The 27,619-nt window shown below is 39.7% G+C and overlaps 1 protein-coding gene across 1 annotated transcript in view; it reads right to left on the reverse strand.

The window, feature by feature from the left end:
• Nucleotides 1-27,619, reverse strand: part of fbn1 (fibrillin 1) — a 194,972-nt gene that overhangs the window by 129,285 nt on the left and 38,068 nt on the right. Inside the window, exons 7-8 of the mRNA XM_020938886.2 lie at nt 4,900-5,097; nt 1,735-1,860 (exon numbers count right to left, since the gene is read on the reverse strand). Of these exons, the coding sequence (XP_020794545.2) occupies nt 1,735-1,860; nt 4,900-5,097 (324 nt within the window). The remainder of the gene's footprint in view (nt 1-1,734; nt 1,861-4,899; nt 5,098-27,619) is intronic.

Here is a 27,619-nt window from a genome sequence, read left to right on the forward strand (position 1 = left end):
GGACATTGTCAAAGATTTCTTGTATTCTGCACGTGAACTGTATTTAACACCTAGAAACACTTAAGAGGAAACAAAAGCTGTATGGTTCTACCTCAAAAGTTTACCTGGTTAATTGGGGAGGCAATTCTGAGACTGTACAGGTACATAAAAAGTGGCATTACCCGGTTTTCCATCCACAAAAGGGGGAAGTCTATGTGTCTAAAGTTAACTTCCCCTTGTGCTCACTTGGCACTTGGCGCTTTGGCATATGCATGTATTTCTGGGCACCTGCACAACTTTAAAACAGTTTTTTCGTTTGTTTGTTTGGTTTTCCAAAAGTGCAGTCCAAGTTCTTTCAGGTAAGTAATAGATAGAATATTTTATTATCATTAAATACAGACAGCGTGCATTGGCCTGAATTTGTCTCAAAGTGGTGATTTTACAATGTGGACTTTGAATGAAAAAAAAATACTTAGAAGAAAAGCAAGATAGCAATAGTTTCCAGCTTCATAGCCAATTTGGACACAATATGTACAGTATTCGCCAGCTGAGATGGCTCGGGCATCTGTTCCGGATGCCTCCTGGGCGCCTCCCTCAGGACTTGTTCCGGGCAAGCTCCTTCGGAAGGAGGCCCCGGGGCAGACCCAGGACACGCTGGAGGGACTATGTCTCTCAGCTGGCCTGGGAAAGCCTTGGGGTCCCCCCGGAGGAGTTGAAGGAAGTGTCCGGGGTGAAAGAAGTCTGAGAGTCCCTGCTTAGACTGCTGCCCCCGTGACCCAGCCCCGGATAAGCAGAAGAAAATGGATGGATGGATGTACATTATTACAATACATAAAAATGTGTATTGATACTACTGCTTGTGCTACTGCTTTATTTCAATGAATGAAGTAAAGTAAAAGTATCTACTACTAGTACATTTTTACTTCTGTTCTTAATGCAGTTGATTTAATATTATTATTGAGTGAATTTTATATACATCAACTCATCTTTAATCAATTCATCTTTCATCTGGGAGATATGGGAGAAAAAAAACTGTGATTCTTTCCACATATTAATCAGTTTTGAATTTTGATTCAGCTTTATCTGAAGGTTTATAAGAAGGTTCTCACTCACTGTCTCACTTTTATTTGTACAACATTTTGGCCCTATTAACCTTCCTCAGATAAGTACCTCTCCTCCAACACACCTGTCGCACAGTCAGGTGTACAGAATCTATACAGAAACTACAAAATTTTATTTAAAAACTAAATTAAAAAAAGGTTTTCAGTATTGATTTTACATTTTACTTTTTTATTTTAGCTTTTTTTTTTTTATTTAACATAAGCAAGACCTTAAATCACTGACATTTAAAAAGAAAATAGCTCAGTTTATTCCACCAAAGCCTGAATCCTGCTCCAAACCACAAGACTTTACTGACACATAATTGGCTGTGGACCGAAAATAAAAATACTCAAGCCAATCATTGACAATTACACATGACTGGATCTTAAGTGTTAGCAGTGTTAATTCAGGCTTGTTTTGTACAATACCGTTCACAGTAACAAGGAGAGTCCGTAAGAGCCATACGTGTGGTCTGTCCCTTCAAACCTGCTTCAGACTGAGGTGACGCTAACCTCACCACAACTCTCCGGATGTGGGTTTGTACTCACTCATTAACCTCTCTCTATGTGAAACCAGTTGACTCTGCCTTGTCATTGCTCCCCACACTTAGACTCAGCCGTGTTTGGACGTCACGGTGGTTTTGAGGGCGCTTACCTTCACATTTTTGCGTGATTTCGTTGAACTTGTGACCGGCGGGACATTTGCATTCAAAAGAGCCCACGGTGTTGATGCAGTTCCCCCCCTGACACAGCCCGGGAATGGCCTGGCACTCGTCCACATCTGCAGACACACAAAACTGTTAGTGTACTCAGAGGAGGAAACAGGAGATTAAGTTGATTTGTTAAAAGAATGAATGCATTTTTTGTTTGGGGCTAGTTTTAGTCAATGCAAACTTCAAGCCAACTCATTTTTTTCTTCTTGAATTGGTACCATATTAAACATAACACACTGCCCACATCTACAGGTTCAAGAATTGTTTCACTGAAAAATGGCAGAGGTCTGGTGAGGTCTGATTCTACTGAAATCCACAAAGTTTTTCAGACCCTGCGTTTTTTTTCCTTGTAAGCAGTAACATTTGTTTTAATAAGAATAGACTATGAGTGTACCTGATTGGCTAATCCACCTGTCAATCATACCCACCTGAACTTACATAAATAAAACCAGTGTCCAGAATACATCTCTTTACACACTGTCAATAACATGCAACTGAAAAACTGCAACTTTTTTTACTTTTCAATAACAGTAGATTAAATTTTGACCCAATTATCAGATGCCTCTCATTTAGATTTTGGCAATAAGATTCCCTGAGAGCCACAATCAGATAACAATTTCAATTCATTTAAACTTTTCATTCATTTATTTACTTTTAAAGCACATTTATATTGCCTTGAAGAGACGACTACAGTCATCTGCTTCTTCTGAATATGCACACTTTTGCAATTTGTCATTGACAAGATCAACCAATAGGAGGTTTAAGAAGGAGAAGGTGTCTTTGTCTACATTCAAGAGAAAATTTAGTAGATCAAGATGTGGCGATTTTACCCAAATAGTATTTACAGGAATAGTAACGATTCGATTTTATCACCAAATCACCCAGCCCAACGACATGTCTTTGTAAAGTACTGGAGAAGCATGTACTCTTGACTGGCTATGCAGGTAAACTATCAATACAATCCAAATAATTTTCCATTAAAGGTGTAACATTTCCAGTGGAGGGTCTGCCACCTGCTTGTTACACAGGATAGATTAAACCTCAGTGCAAAATTCAGAGTGAAAAATTTCACAGCAAAGATCCAAGATGCCAAGGCAGAAGTAATCGATCATGTGAGTGAGGAGGACAGAGACTGTTTCCTATTGGTCATTCTCATCTGTGGGTGGAGTTTACACTTAAAGAATTAAAGGTGATGATGATGGATGGATTAATGAGGCTAATTCTGACCAATCAGACTGAGACTGGTTCACTAAACCATTTCCTGCTTGCTACGAAATTAGACTGCATCACTGTGGATCGATTGCTTCTGCCTTGGCATCTTGGATCTTTGTTGCAATTTTACACTCTGAATTTTTACTGTTGAATTTAAGGACTTAAAATATCTGTGCTGAATATTTAAAAGGTGATTTATTTGATTTTTGATAATGAATTTTAAGCACTTTGAAAATGTACATTTTAAATTTCATCAAATGCCATTCAGAATAAAAATAATTCATAGTTTAAAAAAATTCAAAGTGAGAAATTCAATGAGATTTTAAATTGTAAATCTAATGGAAAAAATTATCTTAACAGCAGGTTCAATTTCAGCTCAACATCAGACGCCTCTCCTCCCCTCCTGAGAGTTCACCCAGTTCGCACCAGCTGCCCCACAGAGAGGCTGGTCTGGCGGGTCAGAAGCAGACAGACCTGTGCCCACGTCCAGCACTGACCCCCCTCACACTCCTCCGACAGACCCAGAACCAAGCGCCGTCTCTGGGAATTCCACTCACACTCAGGAGCCACTGCCACCCACCCCCGCTCCACCCAATTAGACCTTAATCCTCTGCACCAGGCCGATACAGGACCAGAGCAGACCTGGTACAGACTGGGACTGGCAGGGGGTCAAAAATTAACAGAGATTGACGTTCAGAATTCAAAAACAACATAACTGTCTATAAATGAATGAATGTGAGGTATGTACTCCTTTAATTGGGTACAAAAATTGTCCCTCTTAACTAAGAGCTTTTATTCTGCACCTAAATATTTCTTTTCCAAATCCAAATCCTTTTTATTTATCTATATAAAACATATTTTTATAAACAAAACAGCTTCCAAATTGCTGCACATATAAAGATAACATTTAAAAAAACAAAAAGTATTAGAAAACAAGAAAGGGTATAAATGCTCAATTTAATGCCAGCCCTAAAACACTAAAACCAGTAAAGCCAAATAAAAGCAAACACATAAAATAGCAATAAATAAATACAAATTAAACCCCATGAGTTGTGCTGTGTTTGATTATAATTATTATTTTATTTGTATGATTATTGTTTATGATTTTATGATATAATAATAATAATAATAATAATAATAATAATAATAATAATAATAATAATAATAATAATAATTATTATTATTATTATTATTATTATTATTATTATTATTATTATTATTATTATCTCTAGGTAAACTGTATTTTATATTTTGAAAAAACTTAAATATATCATACATTAAAAAATGAATCCATAAAATCAATAAAATAATATACAAATTTAAAAAATAATACAAGAAATATAAGTATATAAATTCCATAATTCGTCCAAGTCCATAATGCCAAAAGATGACAACAAACAATCGAGGCTAGTGTTGTCAAAAAAAAAAGAAAAAAGAAAAAAGAAAGAAAAATCCACACTGTGTAATTTTTTGGTTGGGGGTCCTGTTACTTGCTTGTTTCTATGGATATGTCACTGTTCTGCCTGGAATGTTCCACAGTATGACTTTAAACAGCTCTTCCTTACCTTTATTCAATTACAGCTGGTTTTAAAGCTCAAAAATACTTAGAAAAGCAAACAAAGCAATAACATCTCCACGGGAAACAAGCATTTGACGGGCCCTTTACCGGAAAAGTTACACAATGCACCTTTAAAAACAGTATAATTTTCGTTTCTATTTGGCATAACAGATCTGAGTATTTGCCTGGGCATGGATTATGATTTCTCTACCTACTTCGCAGTTGGCGGTAGCAGTAACGAGTAGCGCAGAGGCCAAGTCAAAAGTCAAAAAAGCAGAGCGTAAATTATTACTGGATGAAAAGAGGCCTCGGGGCACAGAGGGGGGGCAGACTTTACCTTGGCATGCTCCGGTGCGGTGATTTGGGATGAACCCTCGGCGACATGGGTGCGGCTGGGCGGGGCACATCTCACACGGGTGCCCCCACGCCCGTCCCACCGTGGCACAACACAGCGTCTTGGTGCACACGATGCCCGTCAGCTGGCCCTGGCACATCTGGTTGTTCACGGAGGCAAAGCACGGCCCGGTACGGTAGTCTGGAAGAGACAAAAGAAGGAGAGTACGTATGTTAGCCTTGGTTTTTCGTATCTGTGTAACCCTTCAGTCTCAGTCGTCCAGGTAGGTTTCATTGTTTATTCTATTGCTGTTCTTCTTTTACAATTATTTATGGTATTTTGTGAACACATTTTAACCAAATAAAGATTAAACTGTTTAGTCACGATTGACATTTTGATCGTGATTGAAGAGCCCAACTTCTTCTTCTCATAAATTAGTAGGTACAGCTCAGTCAGTTCCATCTGAAAAAGTTGTTCTGAAGCTGAGTTAGAGACCAAAAACTAAAGCAGGTGAATACTAGCGATGTGCCAAAGGGTTTGTAAGAGCTATGAGCACAATAGATCAGTTTAAAAACCAACATCCTCCTTTCACTGTTTGAAAATCACGGTCTAATCCCATTGTCTTTGATATAGTCCAGGTAACAATACCGATAAAGTTCAAAATACGTTATGCCCATGTTATACTATTTTCTGATCTGTGTTATAATGTTGTTTCCTCTTCACAATCAAACCTGGAGTTGTGTTTTGTTTCATTCACATATGTTTAACACACAAATCCTGCATATTTATTCTAGAGTTCTTCTGTCAAACAGAAAACACTCACACACACACAAACACACTAGAATCGTTTGGATCATTTCTAGGGATGTAACGATATCAAAATCCCTTCGATACGATATTTTCATGATATGTTCATGGTTTCGATATTTAATGCGATAGTTAGTGGAGGCTTATAAAATTGTGAATATGTTAGTTTTTCCTTTTAAAAACCTTTTGTACTGTTATAATACGAAGATTTTAAAGTGCTTCATAACAGTTATTTCTTCACGTAGTCTGCACAGAAACAGCAAAGGATCATGGTCTACGTAGTTCCCACTGGGCTTTTCTATTGTTGCACCACGGTAAGGCAAGGCAAGTTTATTTCAGTAAGTAATTGTGAGCGCTTTACAGAATAAGAAAGACATTAAAATCATAAATAAAGACATTAGAATCACCATAACTATTCACTTAAGCAAAGAGACTTGTAATGTGATATATTGCGATGGCCTCCGATATTATTGTGAAAGTTTTGACGATACGATATCACGATATTTCAGTTATTGTTACATCCCTAATCATTTCATCCCTAGAATTGGTAAAAGGTAAAAAAAAAAAAAAACTTTTAACTTGAAAACTACCACTTCATGATATCACAAGGTGGGGCAGTGCATTTTGAGCTTTAAAGATGGAGTAGCCTGATAAAGCAGGATTACGGATTAGGATTCATGTGTGAATGAAACAAAACACAACTCCAGGTATGTTTTTGATGAGGTAAAAACACTATAACACAGCTTAAACCTCACAAGAGTCAATTTCATGTAATGTTGCATCTTTAAAATAGTCAGACAGTCACCATTATTCTGATAGTTCCCTGCAGTCCTGGTATCGTGACAACACTTCTGCACAGTGAGATCTTTGCCCCTGCTCTGCTCCTCTGGGTCTCAGGTGTTGTGAGTGTCTGTTTAAACAAAACTACAGACAGGTCCAGTCTGGAAAAGCTTTTAGAGCAGAGACGTGGGCCGCTGCAGTGTCGAGTTAACGCTGGGATTTACATAATGACAATCCAGTCTGCTGTAGGTATTAGCACATGTACCTGAAGTCAATTGCCAGAGTGGACTTTTAAAGAGCCCATATTAGGCCATTTTCTGATCTATGTTATAATGTTGTTTACTCATCCAAAACATGACCAGACATTCATAACATTCATTTACACATGTTTAACACATAAATCCTGCATATTTAGGCTGAGTTCTTCTCTCAAATGGAAAAACACTCTGTTCCATCTTGTGAAGTCATGTGGTAATACAGGAAGACCTCCACTGTGTTTTTATATACCTTTTAACATACATGCATGTTTTACATACCTTCACAAGAACTAGTTGGATGATTTCAGCCATGCAGGATTATGTGCGAATGAAACAAAACATAACTCCGGGTATGTTTTGGATGAGGTAACACCATTTTAATATGTTTTAACCACAATTAATAGCTAAACAACTTGCACCGAAAACACATAAACTACCACAAATTGTAATTACAGCCATTTTAGTTGTATTAGAATCATAGGCTATGTTCAGACTGCAGCCTGAAGTGACCCAAATCAGATTTTTTCGCCCCTATGCTCCTATATCTGATCTTTTAATGACAGTCTGAACGACACAGATCAGATTTTCTCAAATGCGACCCAGGCCACTTGGATATGTGCTCCTAAACCCGATACATATCCAATCTTTTGACATGCGACTTCAGTCTGAACGGCCAGGTCACATTCATCCCACCTACACGTCATGCTCGGAGTCTAGTCAATGGAGGGAAAGCAAGGTTAGCGAGTTAATTAATATTTGGGGGATCGCTGTATTCGGGATAAATCGAAAGGGTCTTGAAGGGAATCGGGCGTTTTTTTTTTTAAGTGACTGCCAAAGAAATGGCCAAACGCGGCTACAGGCGGTCCTGGCTCCAACGTCAACAAAAAATAAAGAGCTTGCGAGTCAAATACAAGGAGGCTAAAGACAAAGAAGCAGACATGGACATGTAACCTGTCCATTTTACAAGAACTGGACCGTATTTTGGAAGACAAGCCCAGCGTTTAGGCGACTTTCGTAAACACTGAGCACTCTCACTGTGTGTGACGTCGTTGTGTCCTCCGATGCACATGCGGGACACTTTTGAGGCGTTTAAAGTTCACACTGGAGATCGCATTCAAGTCGCATTTAACTGGAAATATGAATGACCTCTCAAAAAAAATTGGCTTTCACAGAAAAATCCAAATTGAGCATTAAGCCCTGTAGTCTGAACGCCATAATGAACTATAAATGGTACACGAAAGGTACAAATACATACCATGACATTTTCACCTAACTTTTTTACGCACAGGTTATGCATTACCAATAATAGTTGTGTAGTAAAAATACTTAAAGATACACATTTTGGGGTTAAAGCTTTGTCAATTCCTGTTTTAATAGCTTTCAGTCCATCAAGAAAAACAGTTTATGAATTACTAGGTCAAGCTGTACTGAAGAGGAATTTCTAAAAGGCCAGAGATGTTGAAATTGTTAGTGAGGAGCTCATCATTCATATGTCACACTGGACCTCGTAGAAACTGAAGGGTGTTCCTTTAAAATGCACGTAGTCCAGTATTACGGACAGTACCATTATATTTGTCCGTCACAGTGTGAATAAGACCCCTGGGGGACTTCCCATCTCTCCGCTGCTCCTCTAAACTGATTTAAACGCCCTGACTTTTGAACGCAAGACTCTCTCCACACCGCGCCTTAGCAACAAAGCCCCTATAGATTCAATAACAGAATACAATCTTATCAGGTGGAGTAGTGGACGATGGAGAACTCAATACACTCAATGGAAAAATGCGGAATGAATAACCTTCCCAAAGTATCTGGCTCGATTCCAAAGAAAAATGATTCCCATATTTCAGAGCAGACACTTGGGAGTATGAGCAAAGGTTTGTCAATTTTGAATCAAGGGCAAAAAGGAAAAGTGGCTTCACAATTAAGAAGAACGATTACTGGAAGGCAAAATTGGATGGGATGGCAATTGATATTTTGCAGCAGTTGTCAACATTTTCTGGGGGTGTGAAGCACTGCTCTGTCTGAAGCTCTGTTACTCAAACTGGGCTTAATCTGAGCTTCATTTTAACACAAACTGACCAGAAAAAGATGACCTGGTTGGAGTTACAACAGAAGAGCTGATTTGTGCTATTAAAAATGTCTCACACACATAAAATGACATTAGCCAATAGTTTTTCAGTTAGTCACTCTCACTTTGCGTGTATTATCAAACACCTCAACAGGACCATGAACACTCGTACTGATAATAAGGTCCTGGAAATTGTTAAAACGTTTTTGGCAGTGTTTACTAATGTGTCCTTGAAATGCAGAGTATCATTTATATTAGAGTTTTAGGTGATATCCTACCAAGGTACAGGCCTATGAAGGTGCATCAAGATGAAGGCAGGTGAAATTTACAATGGTTAATGCTCAGTTTTGGTGTAAGTAGTATTATGTGAAGTAGCATGGGCCTAAACAGTTAGCCAGGCTTACTCAACCTAGTGCCTCCGCTTGATTTTATTTCTCTCCATCAACTAGGTCAGGAATCGGAATGCACTAGACAGTTTGCAAGACACCCGGAAGTTGTAGACCGCACACTGCCAATCAGCGAAGAGCTCTGAAGCCATGACGTCAAACTCAAGTGCCTGTCTGGGTCCCTTTTGTGGTACAGCACAACAGTAAACAAAATGGTCGAGATGGATGTAGACGAAGACAGACATTCTGTGTTGGTAACGATTCCCAAGAGAATGTTTGGTGAATTTTATCAAGGGGACATGAAGATGTTATTGCCCTTCTTCCTACCGTATTTGGCGCATTACATACATCGCGACCAAATAGCAGCGATTGGTTCAATAAAAAAGTACCTGCCTACCGTCAAGCGAACAAATCCTAATGCTGCGAGGTCAGACAGTTTCCACGAAGTGAAACCGGCTGATGAATCAGGCTACTAAACAGCAGGATTATGAGATCATTTTACATTCTAATCACGATTTAGTCATTTTCAATTGTCAATGGGCCTTGGGTCTTTTTAATGGAGAAGTTTACAGCCAATCCTCTGTCAGTAAAAATGTGCAGTTTGGAGCACAGTTCAGACTTGGGAGGAAGAATTTATATATATATATTTTTTTATATATCAAATTCCAATCAAAAGTCTGTATTGTTTATATAAAGTCATTTTTTATTAAACTAATTAAATACAATTGAAATTATGATTGATCAGTATCAAGAAAAACTTATTAATTCTATTTATTCGTTTTTCTTTTACTCCTTTGCCCGTCCTTACACAAATTACATACTATCAGTTTCATCATTACTTACAACAAAGCACCAAATACCAGAGAAAAGACCATAGACCAGATCCAGACCTTAGATTAGACCAGATACCTGACCTGAGTCTAGACCGGAGACCAGACACCAGAGACTAGAGACCAGAGAGTTGGACCAAATCTATTTATGTTAAAGTTTTTTAGTCCAGTATTTATTATCACCTCTGTCCCGTCATATGTGCGTAATGTGTTTAGCCCAAAGACACAAAAGCTGAACTGTAAAAGGCTGGATTTGGACCAGCAACCCCGGAGCGACGGTTGGCCCAATTTGAGTGATACAGAATAAAATAATGCAGCGCCCACATAATTCAGTCATCCAGTGGAGGCAGAAATTGTTCCCATATTTGAGCTCAGACAACAGCCCGAGAGGAAGCAGTGGGTCGAACAAATGGGACTTTGTGAGTGAGTTTCCCATGTGGAGTCCAGCCCAGAATCCAGACCAGAGACCAGATCTGAGACCAGACCAGAGAATGGACCAGGGATCAGACCAGACACCAGACAAGAGGCTAGAGACCAGAGACCAGAGACCAGACCTGAGACTAGACCAGAGACCAGAGACGAGAGACCAGACCTAAGACTAGACCAGAGACCAGAGACTAGTATCCAGAGACCAGAGACCTGAGACCAGACCTGAGACCAGAGAATGGATCAGAGACCAGACCAGAGACCAGAGAAAAGAGACCAGACCTGAGACAAGACCAGAGAACAAAGACTAGTGACCAGAGACCAGACCTGAGACCAGACTAGAGACCTGACCAGAGACCAGACCAGAGATCATAGACAAGAGATCAGACCTTAGACTAGACCAGAGACCCAAGACCTGAGACCTGAGACCAGACTTGAGACCAAACCAGAGACCAAACCAGAGAATGGACCAGAGACCAGATCAGAGATCAGATGAGAAACCGGAGACAAGAGACCAGACCTGAGACTAGACCAGAGACCAGAGACAAGAGACAAGAGACAAGAGACCAGAGACCTGAGATCTGAGACCTGAGACCTGAGACCAGACCAGGGAATAGACCAGAGACCAGACCACAGACCAGAGATAAGAGATCAGAGACCAGAGATCAGAGACCTGAGACCTGAGACTAGACCAGAGGACAAACCAGAGACTAGAGGCCTGAGACCAAACCTGAGACTAGACTGAAAAACAGATCAGAGACTAGACCAGACACCAATGACCAGAACAGAGACCAGAGACGAAAACAGAAAGCACAACAGAGACTAAAAACTAATGACTAGACCAGAGACTAGAGACTAGAGAACAGAGACTAGAGACCAAACCTGAGACTGGACTAGAAACTAGGCCAGGGTCTATACCAGAGACCAGACCAGAGACTAGATCATAGACCAAAGACAAGTGACATGAGGCTAGAGATCCAGACCTGAGTCCAGACTAGAGACCAGACCAGCTCATGTGCAGCTTTTCTCTCACTTTTTCTCTCTTTCCCTTACATCCAGCCTCTCTCTTCCTCCCACACGACTCTATCTCTTCTCTTTCTTTCTCTCTCTCCATTCACACTCTCTTTCCTCTCCAAATATAAACTAAAGAAAAAGTTTAAGGTTTGTACTTCCCGACTGAGATGTTTTTTGTTTTTTTTTTCCTTTTCACCTGCAGTGTGTCTATCCAATAAACCAACACAGCTTGTTGTGAACTAAATATAGCCTGGTCATATGGAAAAAGTCACTACCTACAACATTCACACGCAGTTTTAAAAGTTGCTTGTAAATTTTAAACTCTAAAGACCTTCCTCTATTACCGGCCGAGGTGCTCTGACCACTGTCTAATTCCAACTGTGTAATACTTTATAATTACAAGTTCTCATTGGAGTAATTGAAGGATATAACACGGTAAAATCAAAAGCAGCGATGTGAGTGAAGGTTCGCAGTCAGCTGAGGTGAGAGGGGAGCGGCCAGCTGTAGCTCAGGGGAAAATGGTGTCATTGCATTCGTCACCCGAGCGTTCACAGCTGGGGGATCCACCCATGTCCTAAACATCTGGGACCCATCACGCAGTTCACACAGAAACGCGCCGAGAGAGAAATCAAACGCACACACACACACCGCCAGCTCAGCCAAGGAGCCAATACCTAATACAGCTAATATGGAAAGAAAGTGAGGCTAGAAAATGGGCACTTTTCTTACAACTCAGAGGACTGACACTGACAACCTTACACAGCCATTTAGTGCTGGGTCTGAGAAATAAGCGTTCTACCATTTCCACCATTAACTTCAACAGTCAATCAAAGTCTACTGTGAGTTTAAACATGGTAGGGCTGTATCTTATATCACAATTTAATGAAAATAGCTGTTAAACTTGGTATAACTTTGGTATGGTTTAAGTATCAAAAAGACTGCAATTATTTAAAATGCCCTGCAAGGAACAAAATATACTAAATTCTGTTGTTCCTGCAGTTTAGACTTACAAATGTATGACTTAAAATGCATGAGATTCTTGTATTTAGTTCATATCACAGTCTTCTATCAAATGATCCTGGGGTCGTTTACAATGTGCATTCCAAACAGAATAAATATTAGGGGTGTAACACAAAAATCACGGTTCAGTACGTACCTCAGGTTTTGAGGTCACAGTTCAGTTCATTTTAGGTACTCACTGGGAACAAAATGTAAAACCATTTGCTTGTTGTTTATTTGTGTGTTTATGAAACCGATAATTAGTTTTAACATTATACAAACAGGAAAATAAAATAAATGCAAAGTGCTGCTTGGTAATACTAATAAGTTAAATAAAATATTCTCAAATAAGCATCAAATATATGAAATATTATTTAAAAAAATAATTCCTTGCAAACAAAACTTTTCAAAAAGTAAAGCGCAGCACTAACAGTTCCAGCATGATGTTTCACTCAGTCTTCATATTTTTGGCCAGAAAAAACAACTTGTCCACATTGTCTGCAGTAAGTGCAGCTCTGCTGGCAGTTACAATGTCCCCAGCTGTTCAAAACACCCTTTGAGGGGGGTATGGAGGGGGTATGGGGGAGATATCATGCCAATGAAAGGAGAAAGTAAGGAAAAGGGCGCGATGACCGTAGTTTTGCGAGGATTCATGTGGTTCGGAGTGACGTAGTCAAGACAGGGGGCAATTGTTGTAACAGTGGCTGTCTATAAAGCGCTATGGGAAACAATGCCACCCCAATCACGGATGAGTTCCCTCATCATTATTAAAGAGCTGAGCCTTCTGTGTAGCTGCACATGTAGTGTAGTAAACACACACAAATGGTTTTGCACGAATACATGCACCATTACACCACTAATCAATATAGCAACTCTATTCACAATTGCAAAACTGCAGCCCTAAAACAAAGTTCAGTATGAGTTTATTATTGATACTTTGCAGAGACATCATGCTGAGGGTGTTTTACATGTATGTTCCTGCTGTTACCATGGTGAGACAATGCACATATTAGCAACTAGAGACAACAGTTTTTGGATTGTCCAGAAAAATTGATTTAAATAAGACATTTTCAGGAGCTTGTGAGCAATACAATTGTTCATGGTTCCCCCGAAAACTGAAAAAACTATTGGCTTATGTTTGAGTGTAATGCTATTTTTTAGAGGGACTTATTTAACAGCACAAATCATATCTCACCTGTTGTAGTTTCAGCCAAGTCTGTTCTTTGTATTCATACTGTGTTCAAATAAAGCTCAGATTAAGCCTTAGTTGAGCAACAGAGCTTCAGACAGAGCAGTGCTTGAAGTTAGCTTCACACTCCCAGGGAATATTGATGAGATCAACTGCAAAGTATCAATACAGCTTGGTCAGACTTGATTTTTAATTGTTCTCTATTTTCACAAAACTTTTTTATCCGTTCGATATCCTCAAAGTACCTCAGTAACAATAGCTTTGTAACATTAAGCCTAGCCCGTCTCGAGTTTTCCTGTCATGTTAATTCCTATATTCGTTCAATAAATAAAAGATGGAACAATATTATTTGGGGCTCACAATTTATCTTGTGTATATTTTCTTTGAAATAGTTTGGAATTTTTTGTTATTTTTTGAAGTATGTTAGGATAGGAGTTTCAGAAGGTTAAATAAGGAGCTTCCATTGCTGATGATACGATAAATCTTCACTAACTTCTTTCATGTTTCAGTCGGCTTTGTATTAGTTGCGCCATAGAAACGATTACGGCCATCTTGGATTCATCTGCCAGTTCGTATTATCCTCCCATGCCAAAATCATACATCAGTTGTTACATTACTGATATACAAGGCACGTTTCGTTTTGAAGTTTCCATTCTTCAGCCCAGAGCCACAATCTGTCTTAGTGCGAGCTTTTGTTTCGTCAGTGGCTCTTTTTGTCCAAGAGCAATTTGTTATACCTCTGTTAGTACAGCTTGGAAATCCAACCTAAATCAACATCACAGGCGACTAAGATGAACAATTGGAAGAGAAAAATGTCTGGAAAAAAACTACACAAAAAAGAAGACTAAGGCCGCATTCACACACATTACATTAAAACTGGAACTCGACCCGGAACTCAATTGGACTGGACCAGGACCAGAACCAGTGCTGTAGTGGGGATTTTTTAAGTGGGAGTACGCGATTCGTGACGTTATCGATGTGATGAATCCTGCTCACCCTCCCCCTTCACCTTCAGTACAAACATAAAGGCGCCAGCCCAGTCAAAATCAGTAATATTTGATGTTTTTTACTCAATATGATGTTCATAATCACCTGCAGAACATAAATCATAAGCTACAACAGATGAACCAAGACTAAACCAGGAGTAAACCAGGTCTAAACCAGAATTAAACCTGAAGTGAACCAGGACTGAACCAAGACTAAGCCAGGTTTAAACCAGGATTAAACTAGGTCTAAACCAGGAGTAAACAAGAACTGAACCAGGACTAACCCAGGTCTAAACGAGGACTAAACCAGGACTACACCAGGACTAAACCAGTTCTAAACCAGGAGTAAACCAGAACTGAACCAGGACTAAACCAGGACTACAACAGGTCTAAACCAGGACTAAACCAGGACTAAACCAGGACTGAACCAGGATTGAACCAGGACTAATCTTGGACTTGAGAACGAGAGAGAGAAACCAGAGCCCATGGAGCAGGGTGTCCACAAAGCGTGATCAGGCGCCGGCTGCACTTAGCCCCGTGTGGCGTTTAGCTCTGCGCCGGTCCTTTCGCCTGTGGTCACTCGACGGTCTACGCGAGCGCACCTCCGGGCCTGTTCCAACACTCAGTCCAGGTTCAGTCCTGGTTCAGTCCTGTGATCAGTCCTGGTCCCTCATGTGGCAGGTCACTATTGGACAGTAATGCAGATTTCATCATAGAGAATTTATTATTACCATTTATATTTTTGTTCTTTGTTGTTATTTATGTATAGTGATGTGTGAGACAAACTTAAATGTACATGAACACAAGCAGGTGGCGTCACCCGGCGATGTTACAAGTCAGGTCTATGGAGTGGCAAGTACGCTCACAGTAAGATGACATATATTTCATGGTATTTTGTGCAATAAAAACACCAGTGATTACATAATTGCATGATAGATACATTCAAATGTCATACTGTGGAATATTCGGGGACTCTCCATTAGAAAAGTTGCTTAATGCACCTTAAAGCCAAAATATCATCATTGGTATCGGATGATAAAACCTGGATCCCTAAAGAACACGACCAAATCAAGTTTAAATCAGGACTAAACTGGGCTCAAGCAGAACCCAATGACAAGTTCGAACACAGCCTATAATATAAGAAAGAGAATAATGTTCCTGATTTTTAGATTTTATGATTATAGACTTTATCATTGGCCAAGAAAATTCCTTCAGATGAACTAGAAAGTGCTTTTGGACACAAAAACACAAAAAATGTGTTTTATATGACTATTTTAGAGCCACACAATCAGTCTTCACCATCACCTCATAATGTTTTTCCACTTAACACCTCTGAAAAGTGAGAGCCTATATCCACTCTGGCTGCTAAACTGGACACTGTTGCCAAGTGGAGCATGATCTAGACATTATACTATATATGTGCATATGTATGGACTGTAAAAAGGGTTTGAGCCAAATGTCCTTCTTTAGGCAAATTCCTCCATTTTGTCCACAGATGTGCTGCTTTATGTTCAATTCAATGCCACATCAATAAGGCAGAGTATTTCTGTTTTAAAGGTGCATCTTTCATCTCAAGAATAACTAAAGCAAAATAATATCTTGATAATATTCCAGCAGTTACTTAACATCTGTTCAGCTTACGGTGTGGAGCATGATCTAAAGTATAATGCAACCAAGAGTATGGTCATGATCTGTAAGACCAAAGAAGATAAGCACATGAGATTTCCTGACTTTTGCCTGTCAAATGTTGTGCTGTCTGTTACAACAAAAATTAAATATCTCGGGCATATCATCACCGCGGACATGACAGACGATGATGATATGTACAGACAGTGTGGGACGATCTATGCTCAGGCAAATACCCTTATGCGTAAGTTTGGTTCTTGTACAAATGATGTAAAGTTGTTATTGTTTAGATCTTATTGTACACCGTTGTACACACCTCACCTCTGGACTAATTATAAAAAAGCCATTTTGCAAAGACTGCAGGTGCCTACAATGATGCTTTACGGGTGCTTTTGAGGAGGCCACGATGGACGAGTGCGACTGAAATGTTTGTTACTGCTCGAGTGAACACTTTGCAAGCTGCACTAAGAATTTTAATGTACAGTTTTATCTGCAGACTGAACAAATCAGACAATGAAATAATAATGTCACTCACAAATTTGAGATTCAGTGCAATAAGGTATCAGTCCAACATGTGGAGACACTGGTATGGTTGTCTTTTAAAAACATTAATGCTTATTGTTTTGTATTGTCACTGTCCTTGTCTGTTTTTAAAATGGACCATGAGTCCGGAATAAAGATGATGATGATGATGATGATGATTAATTAAATTGGCAGGAAGGTGCACTGTGCAACTTTTACGGTGGAAATTCTGTCACAATTTGTCTCCAAGAAAATATTGCTTTGTCTAAAATATTCCACCGTATAGACATCAAGTTACAGCACTCTGCTCCTTTACAATTCAGATCTGTGGAGAGTCAATGTATTTTTGAGCAATAGAAACACTGAGGCTAGTATAAGCCAAGTTAAAGGTCAAACCTGTGGAGAGGCAAGCCCGTTCACAGTAAGAATGCATGTTTTATTAAATTAAAAATACTGTAATTAAATAAATGCATGATAGATACATTTAATGCATTTGCGAGAAATGTGCTTTTCTGGTGTAGTATGTATGATTATTGTTTCTCTCTTGGCACAAACTCAAAATAAATACAAATCAATCAATCAATGCCATACTGTGGAACATAACATAAGTAAAACAATAACATCTCCATGGAGACAAGCTGGTGACACACCCTCCACCAGAAAAGTTACATGCTCTGTCTTTAAATAATGCACATCATATAACTTATAGTCAAAACTACAATGTATTTTAAAGCTATTAATGATGAATGCATTATTTAATATGATAAAAACTACCACAAAAGCTATTATTTTGATTTCTAGTCTATTTAGGCCTCGTCCACACTAGTATGTATTAGAGTTGTTTTCGTTGTGGATGCAGTGTTCATCCACACTGGAAAACGGCTCCAGAGATGGAACGATCTGGTGCCGCCAGCTCCCACGAATTTATCTAAGTACTGATCTGATCCGGCACTGTGTGGACGCCTGAAAATATTGATACGCTGACAGAGGAGCTCTAGTTGCCGTCCTTATTGGACCACGTCACTGTGACTTACACCTTCCTGATTCACTGGGTTCATGACATCGGTCATGTGACCCAATTGCGGAAAACAGTTTAAACAAACCATAGACAAACGTCTTAAAATCCAGTGCATTCAGTAACAACAGAACCTCGTCATTGGTCCACAAAAAGACTGTTTTCAGGGTTGCCATCTTCCTCGGCTCGAAATCGGATGCTGCAACTTCAGACACAGAGCTCCAATTCCTTGTTTTTATTGCCCATGTGACGACGTGACGCCAGCCTAGTTAAGTGACTAGTGTTTCGGGCGGTTTTGCGTTACTGTGTGGCTAGGGAAGGCTTTGATTGTGGACACAGAAATGACACAAATTGTGATACATTGTTACGGTGATTTGTTTCAGTGTAAACGTAACCTTAACCCATGTATTCCTAAGAGTTTCTCTGAAAAAAATTTAATAACAGACAACATTGTAAAATTACTGTGAGTAGTGAATGAATTGTTATTAATGTCAAAACTTAGAAAGAAACCATAACCCAATACCATAACCCCATAACTCTAACCCTAACCCTCCTGACCTAACTCCTTCAAAAGAAACTATATAAGGAATTGTACAGACAGTTTCACAATATTTCTTTGTGTTTACCCTGTCTTCTCTCCCACTGAAACATATTTTGGTGGCGTATTTTTGTTTTGTTGCCCTGAATATATGGGAAGTACATGACACAACACTATAAAACTACTATGACGGCGAATGCATTGTTATTATTATAAACCCCCCAACTTTAACCCTAACTCCCTGAACCCTGATCTTAATTTCTTAAGAAGAAACTATATAAGGAATTGTACGGACATTTTTACAATATTCCTTTGTGTTTACCCTGCCTTCTCTCCCACTGAAACATATTTTGGTGGCATGTTTTTGTTTTGTTGCCCTGAATGTGAATCATGCTCCATCCGTCTCAGTCATATTAATGTGGGAGCCTGGGCGCCTTGGGTCCACGTGAGCCTGTGTATGTGCAGACAGGGCTCTCACAAACACAATGGAAAAGGCTGCCTTCCTCTGCCCCAGTCCCAGTCTCTGTGAGCAACAACAGCAGGCCCGGTGTGAACAGGAGGGAAGCCCGGCGGGAAGTGGGTCAAAAGACTTTCCTGGATTAACTCCAAAATATGTTTCTTTCTGCGCGCAGGAATCCGAGCGCACACCTCTCCAACAGAGCTCTGTCTGCGGCGCTGCCTGGGTCTTTACTCAAAATACGAATGATTGTTATGTGTGTCAATGGCATTAAAGAAGCACTATGTAACTTTTCTGTTGGAGGCCACCACCTTCTGTTATTGCCTGGAATGTTTCATACTATGGCATTACATTTATCTTGCATTTAGTCAATTAGGTATTTTTATTGCTCCATAGGAGTGGTCCCCAACTTTTTTTGTGCCACGGACCGGTTTTATGTCAGACAATATTTCACGGACCGGAGACGTACGGGAGAACAGAACTGGTTTTAGACCTGGTTTAGACCTGTTTTAGTCCTGGTTTAGACCTGCTTTAGTCCTGTTTTAGACCATGTTTAGACCTGGTACAGACCTGGCTTAGACCTCGTTTAGTCCTGGTTTTAGACCTGGTTTAAACCTGGTTTAGTCCTGATTTAGACCTGGTTTAGACCTGGTTTAGTCCTGGGTTAAGACCTGGTACAGACCTGGCTTAGACCTGGTTTAGTCCTAGGTTTAGACCTGGTATAGACCTGGTTTAGTCCTGGGTTTAGACCTGGTATAGACCTGATTTAGACCTGGTTTTAGTTCTGGTTTAGAGGCACGTCGTACAGGATTAGCCACGGCCCACGCAGCATACACCGTCCTGCTCTACAGGACTCAACCAGGACCAAACCAGTGCTGAATCAGGATTAAACAAGGGTGGGGTCACTGCTCCACAGATCTGATCCATAACTTGGCCTCTTTGGCATAACCCAGTTTGTCCAGTAATGTATACAATATACAGCAGCATATAAAGGTGTAGTTCAATATGCAACCAAAAATGCTGCCCCTTCAGCATCAATAGATAAAGGTATAAGAGAATAGCTTGGAAAGTCATCAAATCCCAGACAAGATATCAACTCATTCAAATTATTTTTTGGACTGAATGAATTAAACCCATTGCAACATCAACAAAAGAGCATAAAAGTGTTCAGTGAATTTCTGCACAGTTTTGACAGATCCAAGAAAACTACTACTGCACACAAAACCATGATTTTGTAACACTATTCAACTCTGCCCCATAACTCTTGGATTTGGCAACTCATTCAACTCAAATTACATACAGTATATTTTAAAGGTGTATTACGCAAAATTGACTCTTGTGAGCTTTAGGCCATGTTTGAATGTTGTCATCTCCTGAAAAACATATCTGGACTTGTGCTTTGTTTCATTCACACGTTTGAGTAATTCTTAGGGATGTAACGATATCCAAATCCCTTGGTACAATATTATCACGATATAAATGTTATGGTACGATATTTACTGCAATATTTTGATGTGAATTATAACTGTCATAATCCTAAGAATTCAAGTAAATACGTATTTCATCATGTTGTCTGCGCTGAAATGAATCATGGGATATGTAGTTCCCGATGTTTATTAGCTATTGCTACTATAAAACAATGCATTTAAGCAAAGGATTTTATAATTCAATATATTGTGACAGCCCATGGTATTATTGTGAGACTTTTGACGATACAATATCACAATATTTCTGTTATTGTTACATCTCTAGTAATTCTGCATTATCACACTGTCTATAGTCATCTCCAGAGCTCACAATGCTTTGTTCCACCTTGTGATGTCATGATGTAGTGGCAATGTTGAGAGTACTTTCTTGTTACAAATATCAGTAACGCGTGTTAGAATGAATTTTTAACCTGGATTGAAGTAGTGGGTTTTTCGTTTTTCTTCATACAAATTCACTGGTTTAGTCCTAGTTTAGACTTGGTTTAGATCTGGTTTAGTCCTGGTTTAGTCCTGGTTTAGACCTGGCTTAGTCCTAGTTTACTCCTGGTTTAGACCTGGTTTAGTCCTGGTTTAGTCCTGGTTCAGTCCATATACGGCACAAAAGTTCGGTATCTTCGCACAGTTATTTTGGTGAGAGTAACTTAAAAGTAATACAATAGTTGTGCATTGTAATGTAACAAAATACTTTGAAATGACACTAACAAGTAATAAATAACACATTAAAGAGGTGAAATCATCTTCCACCATCGTGATTTTAGTGAAGGTTTATGGAAAAACACAGTGGAGCACTTCCTGTATCCATGTGAGAATGAAACAAAACACAACTCCAGGTTATGTTTTTGACAAAGAAACAGCTTTATAAAATAGATCAGAAAATAATGTAACATGATCTACAGTAAAAGTACACACTAATATAAAATAGTCCAGCTGAACACAGTGATGATTGTAGCTTTCCCCTGCTGTTGTAAGTTAGTGGTACCTCATATGTTTCTTTTTAATGCTTATTATGTCTCGTATCAGGGTGGGGCTTTCCCTGTCGGCCTGTCAGCAGATTTCTCCATCCTCTCCGGACCAACCAGCGTTCACCACCGCACTCACACACTATCGCACACACTGAGGTACATTACCATACTTTGCGGGGACCTAGATTCGTTCCCTGGAGGCCGGGAATAACCTTAACCATAACCAGAGCCAGCCAAACCTTAACCTAAATTAAAACCCTAAGTTAAATTAACCCACTGATGAACTTTGAACCGTGTAACTGAGCTCATGTTGAAGGATTTATCTCATGGGAGGTGATTTTTGTGGCGTCACTGCAAAAAGTTCCAAACCAGACTGAACCAGGACAGAACAAGGGCTGAACCAGGGCTGAACCAGAACTAAACCAAGACTACATCAGGACTCAATCAGGGCTGAATGAGGACTGAACCAGAACTAAACCAGGACTAAACCAAGACTGCACCAGGACTAAACTAGGGCTGAGCTGAAACTAAACCAAGACTAAACCAGGCTTAAACCAGGACTAAACCAGGACTCAACCAGAACTAAACAAGGACTAAACCAGGACACAACCAGGACTCAACCAGGGCTGAACCTGGACAGAACTAGGACTGGACCAGGACTCAACTAAGACTCAGTTAGGGCTGAACCAGGACTGAACCAGAACTGAACCAGGACTAAACCAAGACTCAACCAGAACCAAACCAGGACGAAACCAGAACTAGATCAGGATTAAACCAGGATTCAACCAGGGCTGAACCAGAACTAAACCAGTACTGAACCAGGACTGAACCAGGACTCAACCAGGCTCAATCAGGACTCAACCAGGGCTGAACCAGGACTCAACCAGAATTAAACCAGAATTAAAACACGACTGGAGTAGATAGACATGCTGTAGATGTCTCCAGGACTGAACCCAAACTAAACCAGTACTAAACCAGTGAACAGCTACTATCTATCTATCGATCCATTTTCTTCCACATATCCGGGGCCGGGTCGCGGGGGCAGCAGTCTAAGCAGGGACTCCCAGACTTCCTTCAACCCCGACACTTCCTCCAGCTCCTCTTGAGGGACCTCAAGGCATTCCCAGGCCTGAGGTGAGAAGAGCTACTAGTGTTGTCATGATTCTGAAGTTTCATTCTTGATTTGTACATTGGGGAGTACGACTTGGCATCATAATGATAAGAAAGGAAACACTCTATTTTATACAACAAAGAACAAACAAGAAATAAAGGCAGTTTCTGTAGTCGAACAAGACACACATTTACAACCACAATGACACGCACTAAGGTAGATTTCCATGCTTTGTGGGGGACATTATGTTCACTTCACTCATTTCCTGGAGGCTGATCCTAACCTTAACCATAATTACTACTTGCCAAACCAAACCGTAACCTAAATTAACCAATTACTCTTCTTTAAACCATGTAATTGATCTAATATTGAAGGATTTACCTCATGGGGACTGGATTTCTGGTCGTCACGATGAGAACGTCTCCCTCAAAGTGAAACCAGATTTGAATGTAGATTGAACTAGGACTGCAACAGGCCTAAACCAAAACTGAAGCAGGACGGAGAGACCGTAGATGTGTTCACAACTGAACCAGGATTAAACCAGGATTAAACCACTACAGAACCAGGAGTGACTACACCAGAACTCACATACTCTAATACTTTACTCTCTTCTAGTCTAAAATATTCAGAAAATGTCCAACTTTGTACTAATAATGTGAGATTTTCAGTATCAATAACAATCTATAAAGTACTTTGTGTGACTTGTGTGACTACAAATACACATGTGCCTTGCCTAGTATTGATACTTTAGAGCAGACATGTCAAACTCAGGCCCGGGGACCAAATTTGGCCCACGAGATCCTATCAAATATGCATTAGAGCTGGCCCACTGGCTACAGACAGGCTATAGAGACATTATTTAGGTCTCAGTCCCGGTCCTGGTCTGTACACGGTCTCAATCTCGGTCTCAGTCCTGGTTCTGATCTGGTCCTGGTCTGGTCCCGGTCTGGTCCCGGTCTGAGTCCTGATCACCCAACAGTCTACGTGGGCGCACCTCTGGGCCTGTCCCAACACTTAGTACTGGTTCAGCCCTGGTTTAGTCCTGGTTCAATTTTGGTTCAATCCTGGTTTAGACCTGGTTTAGTCCTGGTTCAGTCCTGGTTTAGACCTGGTATAGTCTTGGTTTAGTCCTGTTTTAGTCCTGGTTCAGTTCTGATTTAGTCCTGGTTCGCTCTGTATGCGGCGCAAAAGTCCAGCATCTCAGTTTAAGTCACATAAACGGGAAAGTTATCCGCTATCCGTTTTTTCATTTATTCATTTAAACCCAAAATCGAAAACTGAAAAATTTTCATTTTGGTTTTGGAGACAAATAATGAATAAAATGTTCTAGTTTTTTGGTTTTATTTTGAAAAACGAATGAACAAATGATACACGGATTGAAGATAAATCTTATAAATCCTGCTCCTTTGGGACTGAGATTGTGTTAAAACAAAGCACAGATTAAAGTCTAACAAAGCCTTAGACGCAGCAGAGCCTACAGTTAGCATCACACCCAGAGGGATCATTGATGACATGAGCTGCAAAGAATCAATATCAACAGCTTTAGTCTATTCTATCCCAATGTCAGTCCCCTTAAAGCACAGAATACACATGCACACACTTGCTCTCATTCAGATTGACTCACAGTGCGTTATTATCTGTCCCCGGAGCATAGGCAGCTCTCACTGACAGGAGGCTGTGAGTTAAACATTAGGACCAGACTCAGCTGACTGACCCAAGACCGATGGGCCGTGTGCTCACGTGTGCACGCTGCAGGGCTGTGGCTCTGCTCCCAAGCGTGCCGTCATATTGAAACGTTTTTCTTCTAATGTGGAGGGCCAGAGCGGAGAGAGAGCGGAGTTTAGGAGTTAGACTATGGGGGATTTGGGGCTATCTTAAAGGGTACATACTGCTTTATGCTATTGTCTGATCTATGTTATAATGTTGTTTCCTGACCAAAAACATAGCTGGAGTTGTGTTTTGTTTGTTTCACACATGTTTCACACACAAATGATATCATGCGGTGATACAGGAAGTGCTCCACTGTGTTTGTAAACCTCATGCATCTTCATTAGAATCATTTGGATCATTTCAACCCTGGAATTTTCAATCTCTAAAAGGTAAAAGGTAGCTGTTAACTTGAAAATTAACTCCTGAATAACATCACAAGGTGGAACAGAGCATTTTGAGCTTTGAAGGTGTAAACAGATTAATAATAAAATTCCAAGTAGGTTTTTGAGGAGATAACAACATTGATTAAAGCTCATGAGAGTCACTTTTGTGTAATATATGACATTTCACACTTAGTTTGGTCCTGGAGATGTTATGGCATTATACTTCTATTCACTTCCATTTATTCCCCCAAAACACCTTGAAAAACATGTGAGCAAGGTCACATCTCCAAAGACCTGACCTGTAACTTGGCCTGGTGGTGGCAGCGGCTTAACACTTAGTTTGGTCATGGTTTGATACTGGTTTGGTTCTGTTCAGGTTTAGTTCTGGTTTAGTCCAGGATTTGTCACAATTTAGTCCCACTTTTGATGTGTGCAAATGTGAACAGTAGAGCTGGGTATCATTAAGAAGTTGCCGATACAATACATACCTCGATATGTAGGCCACGATACGATACATATCTCGGTACAGTGCATTTTCGATTCAATATGATATATTTCAAATCGATTTGATACAGTTCAGTAAAAGATAAAAGATAAATCATGGCTGTGATACTAAAAGTCTTTGTTAAACCACTTCTTGTGCAAAGTGAATATGAAATACAAACATTTTAATCATCAAAACAGTGAAAATGTCAAATGTGTCGCATTAACGAGTTTCCTTCCTCTGAACAAACAACAAAACTGTAGAACTGTAACAAAATAATTTAGTAAAATATACCAAAAAATACTCTTGGCGATATATCGATACAGCAGCCTACGATATCGACACTGTATCATCACATTAAGCATTATGTGGATATTTCGATATGTTTGCACACCGCTAGTGAACACAGCCTTAGAGAATACAGTCAAAGCCCACGGACGTAAAGTGTTCACCTGAATTTTGCAATAAAAAATATACTGTTTACTAGTGCCTATGCCAAAAACAATTATAAAGTTGCTGATTCAAAACTATCAGTGTGTTTCAGAGCCATGAAAAATATAGTAATGAACACATCCAATCTTTTAATCTACTTTGGTAAAAACAAAGTGTCTTTAATTGTCAGAAAACATTGAGAAAGTTTTGGGATGTCTCGTAGTCAAAGAGATTATTCTATCTTGCAATGTCCGGATTTCTGTCACGTTCAGCCAGTAAAAACAAACTCCATTCATCCCTCTGCATTTGTCTTTGTGATACGGTGAAGCCCTCCCTGCCTTCCATATCAGTGTTGTAAGTCTTACTCCATGACATTAGGCACGCTTCCTCTGGACTGGTACCACTTGGGTCGGTCATGCGCACTTTGAATATTGGTCAATTGTTATTATGTGTGTGTAAAATGAATAAATAAAAATAAATCTGCTTACTGTCAAGAGATTCCTATGTGCATGAGTTTAACGTAACACCAATAAATAAATAAATGAATATTGGCCAATGAATGCTCACTAAAAGGAGAAAAAAATAACTAAATGTTCAGTGTTCAGTTCAATATTTAAAGGTGTGCTGTGTAACTTTCAGGTGGAGGGTCTGCTACCTGTTTGCCTTGTATATATAATTTTGCTTTAGCTTGTTATGGTATGGCATTAAACATATCCATTTTGCATTTATTCAATTACAGGTGATTTTATTTCTCCAAAATACTTTTGAAAACCACCTCACATTTGACCTGTAGCTTGGCCTGCCTTCATCACATGTTTGTCTGCATGGAGATAGACAATCTTAATGCCATACTATGGAAAATTCAAGCTCAAATAATAACATTGAGGCAAGCAAGTGGCAGGCTCTCCACTTTTAAGGGCAACTAAAATAAATCATGTTAAATTCAGATTTTCTTTGTCTCTTCTCCCACATCTCTAATGACCTCATTATAGAATCTGAAAAACACAAACAGATTATGGTTCAACTCCTTCTGCTGTTGACTCCTTAGGCAAGACACTTCACTCGTCTTCATTGAAGTCTACAAATGTGAGTGATAGGTGATGGTTGAAGGGGCCAATAGAGTAGATGAGCAGCCTTGGTTATTTCAGTCTACCCAAGGGCAGCTGTGACTAATAGCCTACCAGTGAATAAAAATGCATAGAGTATCTTGAAAAGCATTACAGGTAGAAATCTAAGGAATACTTGGTTGGTTTTCAGATTCTTGAATGTGACTATGGCTATGTTCAGACTGCAGGGCTTAATGCTCAATTCAGATCGGTAGTTCACATTTCCAATTAAATGCAACTTGTATGTGATCTCCAGTGTGAACTTTAAATGCCCCAAAAGTGTCCAGCATGTGTACTGGAGGAAACGACAATGTCACACACAGCGAGCATACTCAGTGTTTACAGAAGTAGCCTAAACGCTGGGCTTGTCTCCGAAAATACGGTCCAGTTCTTTGTAAAATGGACAGGTTACACGCTTTGTTTGTTTGAGTCTTTAGCCTCCTTGTATTTGGCTCCCAGGCTCTTTATTTTTGTTGACATTGGAGACAGGACCGCCTGTAGCCGCACTCTGCCATTTCTTTAGCAATCATTTCAAAAACCATCCGGTTCCGATTTGACCTGAATACAGCGATCTCCCCAAATATGAATTAACCCACTAACCTCGCTTTCCCTCCATTGACTAGACTTCGAGCCTTAAGTGTAGGTTGGATGAATGTGACCTGGCTGTTCAGCCTGAAGTCACATGTCAAAAGATCAGATATGTACCGGTTTTAGGAGCACATATCCAAGTGGCCTGAGACGCATTTGAAAAAATCGGATTTGGGTCACTTCAGGCTGCAGTCTGAACGTAGCCTTAGTCATACTCCCAGGTAGATAGATAGATTGATAGACAGACAGATAATACTTTCATTTTTCCCTAAGGAAATTCATTATGTGGGACAAGAGAAAGTTTTTCCTTGAAACCTCGATAACATTGTACTTATCTCTTATCTATTATTTACTAGACCTAAAAAACTCCCTGTACTACAACAAAAATTTGCATACTACGCATCTGCAAACGATCTTCCTTTTTGCTGGTCCCGCATCTGTATTAAATAATATTGGCCTATAGAACGCTGGGATGTCATGTGAAACCTGCAAAGGCCACGGTCCCATATTTTCATCACTTAACTCACGGATATTGCATCCACACTTTAGATGCAGTTATA

This window comes from Boleophthalmus pectinirostris, unplaced genomic scaffold, assembly GCF_026225935.1.
Source record: "Boleophthalmus pectinirostris isolate CB_2022bp ecotype Guang Dong unplaced genomic scaffold, ASM2622593v1 HiC_scaffold_19, whole genome shotgun sequence".
In the NCBI taxonomy this organism is placed as follows: domain Eukaryota; kingdom Metazoa; phylum Chordata; class Actinopteri; order Gobiiformes; family Gobiidae; genus Boleophthalmus; species Boleophthalmus pectinirostris.